Consider the following 18,575-nt stretch of genomic DNA (forward strand, 5'->3'; position numbering starts at 1 on the left):
CACCAGTGGAGACTGCTGAGGGGAGGATGGCTCATAATAATGGCTGGAATGGAGTCAATGGAATGGTATCAACCACATTTATACCACGTGTTTGATGCATTTGAAATAATTCCTTTGACTCCATTCCAGCCATTACTGTGAACCGTCCTCCCCTCATCAGCCTCCACTGGTGGACATCCTATACAGAGTCACCACTCTACATACGAGGCCTTCAGTTAAATATTGGGACCATTCTGTTATACTGAGTTGAGAAATCTCTGGTCACTCACCTCAGAAGAGAAACTCTTGATGTGACCAGACCAGGAAGAACAAGCGTTTTCTTCTAATCAGGTCATTTGTTCTCAAAAAACTTCTGAGCCTACTCAACACACAGCGCACCATGACCAGGACAGAGTAGTAGTAACCCATCCTAATATCATCTCAGACAGAGAGAGCTCCTCTCCAGCTTGAAACCGAACACTTTTTTCCTCTAAGCCACCAGACCATTTCTTGTGAATGTGCTCTTGAAAAAAGGGCTTTGGCTTTAAGTCCCAGACTGTCAGTTCTGGGTAAATCGATCCGGGTCTCTCTGCACTGTCTCTGAGATCGGCTGATCAGAAAAACACACTTGAAAGGTTGGCAAGGGGCTCCGGTGAGAAGTGAGCCATATTTAAAATAGCAACATCGCAGATTAGCGTTTGAAGGTTTAACATGAGCAAAAACACCACTGACTTTAGATTTTTTTTTATTAATCTTTATCCAAGCGCTCAATGTGGCATTCGGCTCTGGCAAGCCACGGTGAACCTCAGAAAACCTGCTTTCCATCGAGAGGGCATGATTGAGCATTTCAGCTTGCACTAATCAGCCAGTGGAGCTAGCCGGGCCGCATGTGGACACAGTCTGGCATATCTACACACGCCCAGTCAGGCCCCTTCCTCTCAGGACCCAAAATATAAGTGGGCATGTTGGGGAATTAATCAGGCCGCACTCCACTCCACACCCCCATACGGGCATCCACAGCTGTGCCCGACCAGAAAAGGAGGAGTTCAATCACATCTGTCTGGTTAGGAGGAGTAGAGGACCTGTTGGGGCAGTTTTTGACATTTGACCTTTGAATTGTGAAAATTCCTTACTGTGTGATGTACGAGGTGATGTTGTCTGCCAAGGTCATCCAGGTCACGCACTCTCTCGCCCATTCTGTCTCTGTCCCTTTCTATCCCTGTCTCCCTCTTTCCCTCTCTCTCCCATTCTCTCTGTCCCTTTCTATCTATCCCTGTCTCCCTCTTTCCCTCTCTCTCCTCTCTCTGATGTGATCCATGTCCTGGTCTCAGTCTCTTCTCTCTCAGGGATAGGAAGCACCCTTTTCATCCAGACCTTCTCCGTGTCAAGAGAAATCTTCCCTGGGCTAATTGAGGGAAGTGTTAAAATCTGGAGGCAGACAGAGTGTGGAGCTGATGGAGCCCGGGCCATCAGGGAGCAGCATAATAGCCGGTTGGTTCCCCCTCCTGCCTGTGTCTGCCTGGGGCCTTGTGTAGATGTGGCGGACCCAGCCCCAGACGCCGCTCCATGGTTTGGCATGCTGCTGCATTCATCCATTTCAGTGCATTGCTGCAGCCGCTTTCCAGCTGACAGGGCTCCCACACAAACATATGGATGCCTGGTGGGTTTTCTTATTTAGTTGTCGGTCAAGAGTACTTAATAATATTCAAGAAGACAGTACGACATATCGTCTGACATCTGCCAAAATACAGACCAATATTTTTTTTTCACTTTCCTTCTACCCTCCTGCAGTTTTAAAAGATCGTAAATTTAAAGAAGCAGATACAATTGTGCAATCTTCAAACTTGTTTTTCTTCGCATTGGAAAGCAATGCTGGATAGAGGAGAAAACTGAAGAGATAGCAGAAGCTTTCACGGGACAGCCTTTGGAATTTAGTAACGCAAAATAAATGGGCCAAAACAGTCCATACAATTTAGTGTATTATATGTGCAACACAATGTTTGTGATTGGGTCAAATAGTGACTCTATCTACAAGTAAGAGGAAGTGGTCAAAAAGAATCATCAAAACCAAATAGGTCCAGGAGTTTTCCTGATTACATAGTTGGGACCCAAGATTTTGTGGTCAGGAAAAACTCCTGGCCCTACATATGATATGCACTGTAAATATGTAACTAATTTGAACATCATCAATATCTAAATGTTCTTGACTGTCTGCAACTGTCATGACTGTCTTAATTAACTTTCACATGAACTACAGTCACACGAATATCACCACAGTTTTCCCTTTTAAACCACTGGGTGCGTTGTGTTATGTGGCATATGACGTGGCTAGATTGATGAGTCCTCCCTGTCCCAAATGCTCTCTGTGTGTGTGTGTGTGTGTGTGTGTGTGTGTGTGTGTGTGTGTGTGTGTGTGTGTGTGTGTGTGTGTGTGTGTGTGTGTGTGTGCGTGCGTGCGTGCGTGCGTGCGTGCGTGCGTGCGCGCGCGTGTGTGACATGTCTGCAATGACAGTCGCGGGTGACAAATTGTGTCCCTGCTGGTCTTTGATGATCGGGCTTAATAAAAATCGCTCCTTTGAACATTTTAATGAAACTAAACAGGAACATCCCCACCCAGCCTTTACCAAGAGTTACATTTGAAGAGAGAGAAATAATTCTATATTTTACAGGAATACATCAAATACATGTCTTTTTTATGTCACCCTGGGTCTTTATGTTGACATTCATTATTTCAGAAATCCATCTGGAATTTGGATGGGCATGTTTTGAAGAAAACATGGAAACCACAAAGCAGGGATGTCTTGAAACAAAGGATTCCGTAGTTTGTCTGTCTCTTGTGGTCAACAACAACTCTCAGAACCAAAGAGAAGGGTCTGATGTCTGTCATTTTAGTTTATGCTGTAATTATTATTCCAGTTTAGACGTTTTCATTGCGTATAGTTTTGTTCTAATATGGTATATGACTTACGGTTTATGTGTTGTTTTAACAAAGTGCGTTATATAATCAAAAATCGTATATAGAATCTTGAATAAGGAATTACATTTATTTGCAAGACCATTCAAATGCAGCAATAAAACACATAAATTAACAGGACCATATTTAAATAAATTTGCATATAGCACATTTATGGTGATTTACACTTTCTAAAGATCACACAAGTGCACATCATGTTAAAATATAAGTGCAGGAACTTAGCCAAACTGTCTGCATACAAAAGCTCACTCACTCACATCATACAGGCCTTTATCGTCACAGAGACACCTCCCCCTACCAGTTCGACAAGCAGTTGTCTCCTGTAACCACCAGGGGGAGTATTATACACCAAAAGGGCACCACAGGGCACAGACACTCAAGAAGCATCAAGATTGTGCGCATCCTGAAATAATGGTCCGTTCCCCTGTGCAAAGTCAACTGGCGATTTTTACATGTTGTTTTAAAACGCATTTGTCATAGTAGGCGATTCTGTCGTCTGTGTTTGTTGAAAATGAGCCCCATGATTTGATGTAATAAATAATAAGAAATGCATTTCCTTAGTGATCTTTAAATATTGTCTATAGATTCATTCATAACAGGTGGCAAACAAGTATAATTTATGATCGGTTAAGCTATACATATGAAATGCCACAGAATACTCTAGAATTCTACTCAAGGTTCATATTGTAAACTGGTGCATGGACTAATCGCTAGAATTACTTGTCTACTTGATGAGAGTAGTCTAGTATCTCCTGTTGTGCAATACCCAAGGTTGCAACCTCAAATAGCCTATATAAGGAAGTTTCGGTGAGTTTCGCTGTATGTTACTGTAGCTGTACAACAACTGCACGTGTTCAGCTCAACCCAGAAGCCCGTCCCAATCCTTGCATATCCATACCAGCTCAAAGGAGGAGGCGTGGATAGGGCTTTTGTTACCTGCATTAGAATACCTGCAGCTACATGGAAAGAATTTAAGATGTCGTCAAAGGAGAGGAACTGCAACCGATGTGTTACGGCCTCAATACAGACGAGGGGAGGAAAAGGAGGACATTGCACCGGGTGTAAATGTACCTGGCGCACGCAAGAACAAGTGAGAATACATAACTTGTCCTACTTTGATACAAAGGACGAAATATAAGAATGGTTCACCCGAGAACTCATCTTACTCCTCGACCCATCGCTCTCTCATAAGTGTTTTGTTGTCGAACCACATTTTGGATCACCATCACTCTCTGTCTCACCTGATACCCGTTGACTATGGATTTTAAACGGATAAAGATTTCAAAGGAGTTTAGATTTGATATTTTGGAAAAGAGAAGTTATATCAGCATCTGGAAAGGTTAGGATACTGTAGTGTTGCCGATGTGAACGCAAGAATGACCACTTCATTCTAGTGAATGGCCCGTCCCAGAAGCGGTTATGATCATGCACAGACCCATCCGAAGGTGGAATTTGTGCTTCTTGTGCTTTGGCATCATCTACTTAAGGCTTGGGTAAGTGTAAATGTAATACTTATATCAACTGCTTATACGTTTATGTTACTTTCTTGACAGTATGATTATTGTTGTTTTAAATAGAACCTGTAACATGCTGAGCCTCATGGGTATTCTGAATGCCCATATAAATGCAGTGTTCTTCTGCGGTCGGCAGACGGAACTGCCCTTTTGACCTCACTAACTTTTACAAACAATTTCTGACTTTTACAAACGATCTCAAAACCTCAGTGTGATGGCAGCCTAATCCATCCATGTCAGTGTTGAAATGAACCTGACACCCATAGCCATCAAGGGACAACGGCTGGATGTGCGTAAAAGCTGTGCCCATGTTGTTGTTGTTGTTGTTGCGCTTGGCCAAATATTAGATGAATTCATATTCAGTCTCGGTTGTGGTCCATCTGATCAGAGTCTTGTTGGTTTTTGTCGCTCTATAGATCGTTTGACCCCCTCGGCCGGGCTCTGGCTCACTGCGGCATACCTTCATTAATAGAGGCAGCCTGGCTGAGTTGTATTTCCACATTCCACAGCCCAGATGGAGTTTTTACTTGTTTTGCAATAGCTCATCTTGATGTATAAAAAAACCCAGAGGAATTATATATGCTGTGTGTGTGCAAAAAGAAAAACGGGTATTGCTGTTGCATATATAGAAATGATATTACACAAACGTTTAGATCATTTTGTTTACCTGTCTCTGTTGTAGGTCTGTGTTGTCTGCAAGGTAGCCTAGCCTGATGGTTTGGAGTGAATTGATAAGAGTAAAAATATATACGACCAGTAAAAAAAAACGTTTTATACACAAAGTATGTAACGTTAGGATATTTCAACAAGAGTCAACCCTTGGACAGCTCAAGGTTCTGTTTTCTTCCCCCATACATTTTTCAGGCTCGTGTTCCTCATCATCCATAGCCAGTCGTGGTTATCTAAACAAAAACAACAGGTGTCATCTCCCAGCGCCTTCCATTGGTGGGAGCTTACCTTTCCTTCTCCTACACAAGCCTTAAGTGAAATAGGCCTAACGGGTAACCTCCACAGGTATTCATATCTTAACAGTTCAAATAGGGAGAAAAAAAATCACACCAAGTGAAGCGTGACGAGATATCTCAGGGTTTTATCAAGCCAAACCAGTTAGCTCATTCCCGCCGCGCCCCCCCCCCCCCCTTCTTTAGCCTGGGAAAATCTTTCACGATACCCTCTTCACACACAATGACTGGAGTCTACAGGTGACGAGTGACATCACTTTGTGCTGACGCGTTGGTGCAGACAGAGCCTTTCACTCACCGGGTCCAACACCGAGATCGCCCTGTAGATCCTGTGTTAAAACCGCAGGTTGATGTTTATTGTCATGAATCTTGTCCCAGAAGCAAAACTGAGCGATTTCTCCTTATATAGGCCAGCTGGAAAGTCAAAATTGTCGATATTGTAACTTAAATGAACCTTTTGGTCTTAATTTAATTATAGGTTTAGACATTAGGTTTAGCAGTGTGGTTAAGGTTAGGGTTAGGTTTAAAAACGGATTGTATGACTTTGTGGCTGTGCCAGCTAGTGACCACCCTGCAGTGCTGCCTCCAGAACAAGATGAAAAACGCGAACCTGCTTTAAAACCTGCAGTAGCCTGCTCATTTATCGACGGGTTAAAGTCATTAATAACACAACATACCAGGTGTTCATTTCCGTGTGGTTACGTATTAGGCTATCCACAACGTTTTTATTTTTTAAGCATTGAATAAAATGTGTGCAAGACCAATTGCTTTATGCACATTACGCACATACGTTGTTGTGTTTTTGCCTGATGATGTGTTAGTGATGAAGCAATAGGCCTGAAGATGAAACAGTCAGTGAGTGCGCCGGTGTTTGTTTACTTTTGGGCCTGATTTGATGAATGAAAGGCAGCCCTGTCCAGGGGAGCAGCGGATCACTGTCACCCTATTGTCCTGCTGTGGCGCAGAAGTGGGCGGATAGCAGTGTCTCTCTCTGCCCAATGGCAGCCACGACACTCATGAGTGTGGAGAAAAGCACTTTTCTGCCATCCAAAATCCCTAAAACCATCATCATTCCGTCTCGGGAACCACACTCTGTAACAGCCTCTACCGCTGAGAGATGACAGAGCCAATCTCCGCGCCCGCTGCACACTCACGGCCCTGGGACTGGGAGCTAGGAGCTGCATAGCACCGCCACTCAAGCGAGCACCGCAGACGCATCGCACCAACCCGGGTGTCAGCTCTTTGATTTTTGAGCAAAGGGGAACTAAAACGCGCGACATCAAGGATTTAAAGAGGACTCTATCCCACCATTTTTCTCACTCCACCAGAAAGCGGCCATTTGTTCAATGTCATCATGATCATCTTCTCCTCGCGCAGTGTACTACTGTCAGTCTACTATCCACAGATCTTCCTCATACTTACAAGTGGGAGCTACCTGTAAGTTGACTCAGTCACCCGAACCCTTAGTTGCCTCACTGGTGTGATTTTGTGTTTGGAGACATACAAAGAATGGATTTCATTTTCGATTACATATACTCTGCTTTAGAATTGTTATTGTTGAATCTTTCTCCGAAATATTACCGCAGGTTGTTGGTTACGGTAGCCCATGTTTATGATTGATTTTTGCTTCACAGTGCACATGCTTGTCTAATCCAAACTGTTTTAATATAACATGTAGCCCACAACATGCTTGACTAGAACTAGTCATTTAAGACAACTAGGCTTTAGCAAAATGGAGATATTAAACGATTTCGATCATTTATTTTTGTGCACTTGGGTGTGTATTTTACGCACCGACTTTGATGTATTATTCTGTATTTCCCCACATTCGATGATGTTCTAGACGTTACCGTTTAAAATGACTGAAGGATACTCGAAATACATTCATTATCAATGCGTATGCTTCAGGTAGGTAGGGCATCCCTCCGGTCCACGTGGGAAACAACGGATGAAGTCGATGTTAATTACCTGGCGTCTTATTTTATAGGCCTGTAGTTCGATGTGACACACTACAGTATTTTAAAAAAATTTTAAATTAGGACCAAAATCCTCTTTTACAACATTGTGATGACGGTTGGACACGGTTTCATTTGGCCACAGAGTGGCAGAGATGTTCAAGACAATTGAATGAAGAGTCAAAGTTATTTCATTATTTCCCCTTTATGGATAGCTTTTACGCATGCGGCGATTACCTGTCACAATTTGTGAATAGGGATTATGCTTTATGCATTACATCACCATAATATTACGCAGATTTACCATGTTACAATTTAAAGCCACATCTGGAAAAGTAGCTGTAAAACACCGGTCTATGACACGCACACGATTGACAGTGGTCATAATTGTATCATTGAATTAAAATAAGGAGTTGCTCACGCATTAGAACGTTTTATTTTTTCCTTAAAAATAATTACCGAACCATACGTTGTATCCATCCCCGTGCTGGAGACCCCAAACTTAATGTTAAAATAGATGTGGTTTATGGTTGCAGTTAAACGTGGCTATGATCTATGTTTAGTAGCCTATTCGTTTGCACATTATAAACTACATATATCATTTTGTTTTCATAATTGAAACATGCTTTATTACATTACAGTACCGCAAATGAAATAGTTTTTTAGGGATGAGGATGATTTTAAAGTGGAATAAGAAACACGGAGGAATGTGATCCCCATCCTCCACAGTGTTCCTTCCTCTCTCATTACATGTGCAGCTAAATGCGTGTTAATCCAACATTGAAATTCGGTTAACTACATGGGTGGCAAATGACTCATCCTCAGACATAGGTATTAGTCAGAACACGCTGTCATTCCATGAAGAAATATGCAAATTTTAGGTGAATCGTGCCTTTAAAGTTGTGTTTATTGCACCACCTCACCAAATATGATCAGTATAAGGTTTTTAAAATGGGGAACTTTGGAAATACGTTTTCGATTTCCATATTAAATCCTCGTAACATCAAAGTGGAATAAGACATTTCATATGAAAACAAGCTGCACTGTTAATTTGTTTAACTTGCCCACAGATTTGCTATAACCTACATATATAACACAAATACATACAAGGGTGTTAGACTGGACAGTCAAGATTTAAAATCTTTTCACTACAGAAAGATTTGTTTTGACTAAAGTAAATATTATGAACTGATATCATATCTTTAGTTTAGACAAATCTTGAAGATTTGATTCGTTTTCACAATTGCTATTTTGGAAAATTTGCCCAAGAAGCAATTCTGACAAATCTCACCAGATAAATCCACTTGAATTACCTGCATCGTGAGACAATTGTGGCTGAGATATTTCTCAGTGAAACATACATGTGAGCTTAATTCTGTGTCACATCAAAGGCATTCGACTGATGGAATAGGTGTGTGTGTGTGTGTGTTTGTGTGTCGGTGGGTAGAACCATGCATCCCTCCCCCTTTACAACACCCTGTCATCGAACCCACCACCTTATAATGTAAGGTTTGGGGGAAGGTTATTTTGCTTTGGTGGCCCGCGTGCACTATAAAATACTGTGGGAATCCCTGGATTTGCTATTGTTAACATCGCTACATACTATAGCATATAGCATATGGAGAAGAATTGTTTGTAGCTATCATAGATGATATAGCTGTATTATATATATATATGTGTGTATATAATGTGCATTATACTTGTATTAATATACAGCATGGATACCAATTTACATATTTAGCTTGTTTTCTCCCTTTGTATCTGTCTATTGGAGTACTAGCTGTTCCTGGACTGACACTGTGCACACAGAGTCGCCACTAAGCAAACATAATCGCATTTGTGCACTTTGATGCTGCAGGGATTTAACAGCTTAACTGAGGAATGCTCTGTTTTTGCATTGTCTCATGCTTTTGCCAGCCCATGTTAGACAGTGATGCTGGGAATTGGCAGGTGAAAATGGCCAGGCTATGATGATACAAGAGAGTAGTAGCAGCATCATCATGTCCTCATGACCATTTTAACAGACAGTGAGCTGCACAGTGACTTGTTGCTGACCGAGGAGATACCCGAGAGCCATTACGGTTGTTGCTGTTGTTGTAGGATATTTAGGATCTATGCACATGATGTGATCCAGAGCATCTGTGTACATTCCTAGAGCATCAGTTGCAGTGCACCTGACCTCGTGAATAGTAGCATCACACAGTATATGAACCATGGGGGTTGTTTTACGATAGAGGAAGGTTGGTGGAGCATTTTGATTGTTTCGTTCGGCAGACATCAAGGAACCAGAAGGTTTAAAGAGTCACGTTTAGAGCTTTGTGCTTCACTAATTCTTTGCTTTATATCTCAATTTCAGTTTTGAACGGATATACATGGAAAATATACTGTATTTTTAATTACATTTGAGAGCGTTCTAATGGCATTTACCAGACATTTCACCTCATTTTCACCTAATTCTCAATGCCTGGTAATGGTGATTATGTTATCTTTGCAAAGGTCAAAGCATTGGTGAGCTTAATTTATCACATCATTTTGGATATGGAAAGGGGAGAGGTCTATGCTGCGTATGGTGTGGCTGATTTGAAGCAAGAAGGGATGTCTGAATCGTCTCCCTTGAACCATTGAAATCCTTTGCCGTTCCTTTTGAATTCACTGGACTCAAATGTTTGCATTTTTAAGCATCTTCACAACTTTTGCAAGGATGGAAAGAACTGACACTTACTCACATGACATCCATAGTACATTCTCCTCTAGTGCAGATGAAGTAGCAAATAGTGTGAATAAGAAAAAGCTCTGTTTTTGCCAAAGATACATGTCACGTTGCAGTTATAAGTTAATTTGAACATGTCATGTCGTTTTGCATTCAAGGTTCATTTTTTGGTCTGGAGACAGCTAATGGAGTAAGAGGCATAAGCTTTAACCAGCACGAAAAAGAAAAACGCATAGAAAATGTCTGCACTCACTACTGTAAGTGGCTCTGATTAAGAGTGTCTGCTAAATGACTCAAATGTCAATGTCAGCTGACGCACAACCCAAATTGTTTTAAGGAGGTGTTGACTAACGGAGAGTAAACTATTAAAAGAAAGATAGAAAGAAAGAAAATAAGACAGCTAATCAACAGAAGAGGAACATGTTAGGTCAACATTCACTCTTTTTGTTCTTCGAGTCATAAGGGCAGTATGGTTTTGTTCCATAATCCTTTTGAAGGGTAATCCACAAATGCAGTCAACCTCTTTCTCTCTCTCTCCTTCTCTTCCCTCTCTCTTTCCCTCTCCCCTCTCTCCTTCTCTTCTGTCTCTCTCTCCCCTCTCTTTCCCTCTCCCCTCTCTCCTTCTCTTCTCTTCTGTCTCTCTTTCCCTCTCCCCTCTCTCCCTCTCTTCTCTCTCTCTCTCCCTCTCTTTCCCTCTCCCCTCTCTCCTTCTCTTCCCTCTCTCTCTCTTCTCTCCCCCTCTCTTTCCCTCTCCCCTCTCTCCTTCTCTTCCCTTTCTCTCTCCCTCTCTTTCCCTCTCCCTCTCTCCCTTCTCTTCTCTCTCTCTCTCCCTCTCTCTTCCCTCTCCCCTCTCTCCTCTCTTCTCTCCCCTCTCTCTCTCTCTCCCTCCCCCTCTCCTTTCCCTCTCCCCCTCTCCCCTTCTCCTTCCCTTTCTCTCTCCCTCTCTTTCCCTCTCCCCTCTCTCCTTCTCTTCTCTCTCTCTCTCCCTCTCTTTCCCTCTCCCCTCTCTCCTTCTCTTCCCTCTCTCTCTCTTCTCTCCCCCTCTCTTTCCCTCTCCCCTCTCTCCTTCTCTTCCCTTTCTCTCTCCCTCTCTTTCCCTCTCCCCTCTCTCCTTCTCTTCCCTCTCTCGCCCTCTCTTTCCCTCTCTCCTCTCTCCTTCTCTTTCCCTCTCCTCTCTCCTTCTCTTCCCTCTCTCTATCCCTCTCTTCTCTCCCCCTCTCTTTCCCTCTCCCCTCTCTCCTTCTCTTCCCTCTCTCTCTCCCTCTCTTCTCTCCCCCTCTCTCTGACCCCCTCCTTCTCCGCCCCCTCCTCTCGCTCCCTCTCTTCTCTCCCCCTCTCTCTGACCCCCCCTTCTCCGCCCTCTCTCTCCCTCTCTTCTCTCCCCCTCTCTCTGACCCCCCTTCTCTGCCCTCTCTCTCCCTCTCTTCTCTCCCCCTCTCTCTGACCCCCCTTCTCTGCCCTCTCTCTCCCTCTCTTCTCTCCCCTCTCTCTGAATCCCCCCTTCTCCGCCCCTCTCTCTCCCTCTCTTTCCCTCTCCCCTCTCTCCTTCTCTTCCCTCTCTCTCTCCCTCTCTTCTCTCCCCCTCTCTCTGACCCCCCCTTCTCCGCCCTCTCTCTCCCTCTCTGTCATTTTTTTGCTGACACACAACTTGCCTGCATCAGCCTGCCCTGCTTGTGGTAAAGCCCTCGGAGGCCCTACGTCATACATCAAAGCTGGCATTTGCCTTTATGCTCTTTTTACTGCTCCTTGTCTACTGACATGTTTGAAAGGCATGTATCTGCAGGGTTTGGATGGCTATAAACACACTGATGGATAAATAACCCCATTTGTTAAGCCGTCTGTTTTCAGCTTCGTGACTCTTCCAAACCCATCCAACATGTGTCACTCCCAAAGTGCCGATCAGTAGTAGAAGCTCCATGGTGTCTTGTCATGGGTTAAATGACTGCTTCATCTTTACGCTTGGAGGAACAAAACTACGTCGGGCGTGCAGGAGGGCTGGTGTCGGAAATCTTGCGTACTTGCCAGGCATACCGTGGCATTGCTCTATGTGGATAAATGAAAGAAGTCTCGCACGGGAAACATATTTATAGGCGGTGTGTTATGCCGCATGTGAGCTTTGAATTCATACATATCAAATGAAATAAGGATAGCATAGTTGTGTGACGCCTTGGTTGAGAAGTGAACCATGCCTAAATTTGAGAGGCCCAGTTACAAATGGAAGGCACGGTTGTGCCGGCGCGCGGCTTGCCCATGCCCGGAAACAATTCTAACCACGTTACCTAACAATGAACGCAAAACCCCAACTCATTTCTCTACGATCACGAGCCAAACCAATGCGGAGAGGCACATAGTCAGCAAGCAAATAAACACAATGTCACTTTCTGCTTTGGATCTGTTTTACCATACGGTGTAGTTTTATTATTCAGCTTCACATTGGATAATATGGTTTCAGATGCTCTCTTTGTTTCACCTCTGATCCATGAAATTGTAATATTTTTAGCAAGACAGCACTGAGTGCCTAAGGAATGCTCAGCAAGGCTTTGGTTGAATTTAATCCTGGTCTGGAGATGCCTAAAGTCGATGTAATGTGACTCAAGTCTATGTGTCCTCCAATGCCACTAACTGACTATGTTTGTGTGTGTGTGTGTCTGTGTGTGTGTTTACCTCTCCATCCATAGGGCCCTGTCTTCCGTGGTGGCGTTGGGTGCCAACATCATCTGCAACAAGATCCCTGGGCTGGCCCCTCGCCAACGGGCCATCTGCCAGAGCCGCCCGGACGCCATCATCGTGGTGGGGGAAGGCGCTCAGCTGGGCATCAATGAGTGTCAGTACCAGTTTCGCTACGGCCGGTGGAATTGCTCCGCCCTGGGGGAAAGGACTGTCTTCGGACAGGAGCTGCGAGTAGGTTAGTCTGGGCACCTTGGGAGAATTCGTTGTCTTCTGTACCGTGGACTGACGCTGTAATGTCCACAACTCTGAAAGGCATGTTTGCGGACATAGACCTACTGTAAAGGTGTGGCGTAATACGTTTGCTACAGTTGTGGGGAGGCATAAGGCTGACGTTTGAAGAGTTACTTCAAATCTTATTTGCAGGGAGGACTGGATTGCAATGGTAGTCATTGATCATTGCTTTCGGGCAAAGTATTGAAGTTGTGATGTAAAACAGGTTACATTTTGGATTGAGGATGTCACCATCTCCTCCAAATGGTAGCCTGAGAGGAGAACTCAATCCACTACCAAGCCCCGACCACCCAAGCCTCTTCACAAGCCAAACCCAAGCTGCACACATCACAGAGTCAAACATTAACCAACTGCACACAAGAGTCTTTGATTCTCTATTGTATAACAATACACGTTGGCAAACTCAAACTCAAGATGACTTCATATGTTACCATTACAACAGATTGCAGTCCGATGTGTCCTCATTTCAATTCACACCGTTACATTTCTGCAGCGTGGCTTGATTTCTTTTGACTTATGATTTGCGTTGAACTTCTGGTTAAAAGCATGCCATACATTGCTGGCTGCAGCAAAGTTATGGAAAGGTTACCAGAAGCACCAAAGTCTAATGGGGAAAAAGTATGGTTGAAAAATGATATAGCAAATGAGGAGACAACTAATGGTATTATTGTAGAGAACTTTGTTGAACAGAAATAGATGGACACATCTGTTGTTAATCTTAGGAAATTGGTTGTGTCCATTGCTTGGTTCACGTGTGTGTGTGTGTGTGTGTGTGTGTGTGTGTGTGTGTGTGTGTGTGTGTGTGTGTGTGTGTGTGTGTGTGTGTGTGTGTGTGTGTGTGTGTGTGTGTGTGTGTGCGCGCCCGCGTGTACAGACAGTCAGAACAAGCTACAAGCAGACAAACATTTACGGGGCTTTTGTTTGAAACTGAATTCCGCAGACCTCTTTTGTATGGCTTTTTTTTACAGGGACTTTTATACATTTGTTTCATTTAGAAATGTTTGTCGCTGTTAAAGTGCGGTTCGACTATGCATTTAATCCAATAGCTCTGTTAACAATCACTGCTATTTAGGAGCGGCTCACTTCGCTCCAACCCCTCTAAAAGCGTTTCTCTTTGTTGTAAATCTGGCACTTTTGTAATGGATCTCGTCTCATTTTCTTCTGCGTTCAGCATCTTTTATGCACCCCTTTTTTCCACATTTTCTTTTTTGCTTAGTTTCAGGGAGACGTGAACTGAACAGTACCACATGTCACGCCTTGTTTTATCACTGAGAAATCGATCAGCTCACTGATACTGCATGTGAACTACGCTTATGTTTTTAGAACATTTGTATGAACTATTCAAACTACTTGACTCATGAACCAGCCACATCTCTGGTCAAAGCCTTTAGTTAGTCGTGCGATTTAACTTTAGGCGGATGTTTTCCTCCATCCTACACCCCCGGAGAGAGAGAGAGAGGGAACCTCTTCTCTTAGAGGAGGCAGAGATGAGGCAGATTTATTTTTTCTCTCGTACTGTGCTACCATACTTTCCTCCATGATACTCTCTGACAGCGAAGCCAGGGATGTTTCACTACACTCTCTCAGAGCTACAGCCAGAGAGTGGGTACTGGTACTGTAGAGATGGACTCATACTGGTTAGTGATTGGCTGCTGCCATGGCCAATTACCCGTGAGATCAACCGCTCCAGTACTGTAAGCAGAAAGGTCAGTGGATGGATGTGACCATTTATTGAGTATTTATCTCAGGGTTTTATTGTCAATACGCCATAGATTGTTTTTGATACTAATTTGATTTGTGCACGATGAGAGTAGCCGTGTTCTTTAATTATGTTGTATGTATGACAGTAGTGTTGTTCAGTGTGGCATGTGAAGTCATGGAATACACCTCCTCAATAGACAAATGTTACAGTCCGTCTCCTCCCGAATCTGCAAAATCTCACATGATCATAATCAACTGCAAGGAGAAAAATGCATATTCCACTCCCACTGAAGTTTTTCATTCAAATCCCCCAAATTATGAACACTAAACCTTTCCTATTCTCAATGATCCAGTCTTAGTTTTGGATCGGGGGAGATGCCGTTGTTTTCTGAAGAGTTAAAGATCAGGGAACCACAAGCCTAATGCTTTCTCTCTGCGCTGCTTGCACTTGGATGGAGTCGGTCAGTTTGGCCGGGTTCCGTGGTATTACATTCGGTTTCCAAGAAAGTACACATTAATAGCTGGGTTATTGAGTAGGACAGAACCCCAAATATCTTGATTCAAGGAAAGATTCTGTTGAGAAAAGGCCATTCATTTGATATTTATTTCTGTGTTATTATACTGTAAATATAGATATATACTGCATATATATATATCCTTTATCTGTAGATGCTACCGCAGCCTTCCTTGACACTGGCACCTCTGTTAGTTCGATGGGACTTTAAAGGATAGATGGAAACATGGATCGAACCATACTCATTACGGTCACGTCCTTCAACAGTTCCTCTGTTGTGCAAAGAGTCATTGGCTCTCCTGTTATTCTCTAACTGACACATTGGAGAACAAGGCCATAAACACTGGATGCTGGGTATTAAAATATGTTTGTGTTTCCTCCTCTGGACACAGAAGCTAGAGCAATCTCACTTACTCACGTTGTCATGTGCCTTAGCAGAATGATATTGGCACTGCTCTGTACCTTGAGCCCATAAAATGTGGAGTGAATTATCCCGTGCTAACAGAAGTGGGTGTTATTGAGTGGTATATTACCCTCTATTAACAGTAAATAATACAACTGAAGTCAGATCCATCATCAAGGCAGGGAGGGGCTATGGATAGGCAAAGCAGATTGTTGCACCAGGGCTGGTCGGAGACGTGGAAAAGGCCAGGATAACTGGCAAGAGAGTGATACTCAGAAGTAAGGTTTTAATACAGCGCTGAATAAAAGTGATGTATGGTGGGGTTGACTACAACCATAATTCCAACCCTAGTTTCTCATAACCTGTGGGAAGTCAGTTTTAACACTGCTGTCTACTTTGGCCTGTTGCTCCCTGGTCAGTTAGGATGAAAAATGCCATCTTCAATTGGAAATAGTTGTTGTAATCTCATGTGATATACAGTAGATTGTGGAGAGCATCTACACCAGAGATATCCTGAGCCCTCGAGCCTAAGCACCTTCAGCTTTAACAGCTTTCACAGCCTGAACAGAAGAGCAGAGCACTGGAGGTTAGCGATTATAGTATGAAAATAGACACCTTTCAACGGCTACACTCAGCATCAAAGGCAGACGTAGGCCCCGTCGTATAACTGCCCTGCTCTGGTTACTTTCTGTTTAACTTTCCAACCAGTTTGTCACCATAGTGATTCATGCTTTTCATCTCAAAGAGGTTCTTGTTGTGCTCAGCGGTGAGATATTGCAAAAGTTCAATTACTCTGGCCCCTGGCTCATTGCACAAGAATGGAGAATGGATGCAGGACAGGGGCAGGTGAACCTCTCAGTGCACGACATAGGAATGCTGCTTTAATTTCATACCAACACTAAAAGCCCGGGCTGGGCTGGAGGATCCACTTGTTAGAATCTATTAGAGACTGGAGAACTCAATCTACATCCTACATTTAATGACAACGCAATGCAGTAGTAGTCCCTTCGTTTCTTTTGACCAGATTGCTTTTCACACAAAAACATCTATTCAATCATCAGAGAGGAGAAGCTGTCAGACTAGCAGGCCGTTCTGCTCTATGGGCCACATTGCATTTCCTCCTGTTCTCGCTGCACCTTTTCTTAGAAGCAGCAGCCTGAAGGCAGCCGACAGACAGACAGGCAGGCAGTGAGTTGAGTTATAGCGCTGAGCCTGACTCCATGAGTACAACTCTGGAGAGAGGCACTCCAAGGCACGACCAGCTAGGAGGCAAACGGACGGCATGAAAAATGCCTAGCAGCTCCAACCGGCTGGTTAGCAAGTGAACGAGAGGTCTGGGGGCTTTTAAAAGAGGAAAAAACTTAACTGGGGTGGAATGTGAGAGCTGGTGGGGGGTATCAGGGAGGGGAGGGGGGTGGTTCCGTCTCTATTTCCCACTCGCCTGGGTGCATACAATACAGTATCGTCTCCACAATGAAGCGCTCTCTCACTCCCCCACATCCCCCAGGGGGTGGGGTGAGGGTTGTAGAGGGGGAGTGCTACTGCTGCCCAGCGGCCGGGCGGCTGGGGTAGGGCCGAGCCAAACAGACGTCTATACAGATAAAATATGTGGAAGTCAGCAGGTTCATTGGAAGCCACTTGAGAGGAAAGGGTTAGGACAGGCACATACTTGATCAGGAGCTGAAGATGCAAACTACTACTCCCATAAACAGACCAGCTCCCCCGGATCAGACATCAGACAGGGAGGGGGAAGGGTCACAGTCAACAGATCGCCTCGCTCCATAAGTCAGACTGATTAGAGTGTATTTTTTTATCTCTGTTTAGAAGTGGGCTGAACAGAGGAAAGGTGAATAATGTTCAAGTTTAGACTTAAACAGGTGACTCACAAGCAAAATGGTGTACATTTTTGCCACTGGTCAGATGCAGAAGATACTTCTCAATTTTCTTTGTGTTTATTTAAAGGAATGCTGTGGCTGTGCACAGAGCATGCATTTTCTGCAGTATTTTTGGCAAATGTTATGCTAATATCAGTACGCAGCATAAATGTGTCAAATCAGTGATGAGTTGGTTGGGTTTGTCTCTCGTTCCACAATGGAGGTTGTTTTCATGAAAATCATGATTTTCTACAAGTTGCTCATGCATCTGTACATTGACAACTCTTGGAAGGAGTGCTATCAGCTATCATCAGTTTAAAGGATTCCACTGTTAAACCGTGATGTACTATATGAGATTGAGCTGTCATAGGCTAGCTAAGCTCAAAATAAATAATGTCTTTGTTGGCGATTCAGTCCAAATGAATTCATTGCCATGTAATATCTCCCAATTATGTCACATTAATTTCCCGTGGTCCTTTTAATGAGATAAGATGCTATCATTGAAGTAGCAATACATTCCAGGTGTAGATGTGTTATTCTTGGTCATTTGCGGGTTTTTAGCGCCAACAAAGAAAGTATAGCTTTGTCTCATGTACTGTAATATAGCTGAAGGTCACAATTGCAGGGCAACTAAATACTCCAATTATAAATGAATTGGTAAGATTTCCTTCCTTTTCTCAGAATCACTTCATAATTTGTGGTGAAACTGTATCTTAAAAGAAGGCAAACACAGACAGTGTCTCCATAGAAGCTGATCCTAATTATGAGTGACTATCCTCCCAAACCTAACAATGTATTTAAATGCACTGCTATGATCAAAACATACACATATGGTTTAATTTATGCATGTGTTGCATGATTTCATCCAATTTTACGAAATTAAAGGAAAGGCATTTTGGGATATTCATTATGACCAGCTGAAGTTTTCTACAACCACTCATTTTTTCATTGAAATGGAAAAGTCAAATTCAAATCTGAAAAGAAACATATTCCCTTCAAATATAAACTTGTGGGAACCCCCGGTCAGA

The 18,575-nt window shown here is 43.4% G+C and overlaps 1 protein-coding gene across 2 annotated transcripts in view; it reads left to right on the top strand.

Moving 5' to 3' along the window:
• The first annotated feature begins 3,808 nt into the window (after positions 1-3,808).
• Positions 3,809-18,575, top strand: part of LOC135509530 (protein Wnt-7b-like) — a 34,734-nt gene continuing 19,967 nt past the window's right edge. Inside the window, exons 1-2 of one of the 2 annotated variants that reach the window (XM_064930266.1) lie at positions 3,809-4,446; positions 12,773-12,999. In XM_064930266.1, the coding sequence (XP_064786338.1) occupies positions 4,373-4,446; positions 12,773-12,999 (301 nt within the window). In that variant the 5' untranslated portion in view covers positions 3,809-4,372. Of the gene's footprint in view, positions 4,447-6,517; positions 6,867-12,772; positions 13,000-18,575 lie in introns of those variants that run through there. The other variant, XM_064930265.1, reaches the window with a different exon arrangement.

This window comes from Oncorhynchus masou, chromosome 22 (genome assembly GCF_036934945.1).
Source record: "Oncorhynchus masou masou isolate Uvic2021 chromosome 22, UVic_Omas_1.1, whole genome shotgun sequence".
NCBI lineage: Eukaryota > Metazoa > Chordata > Actinopteri > Salmoniformes > Salmonidae > Oncorhynchus > Oncorhynchus masou.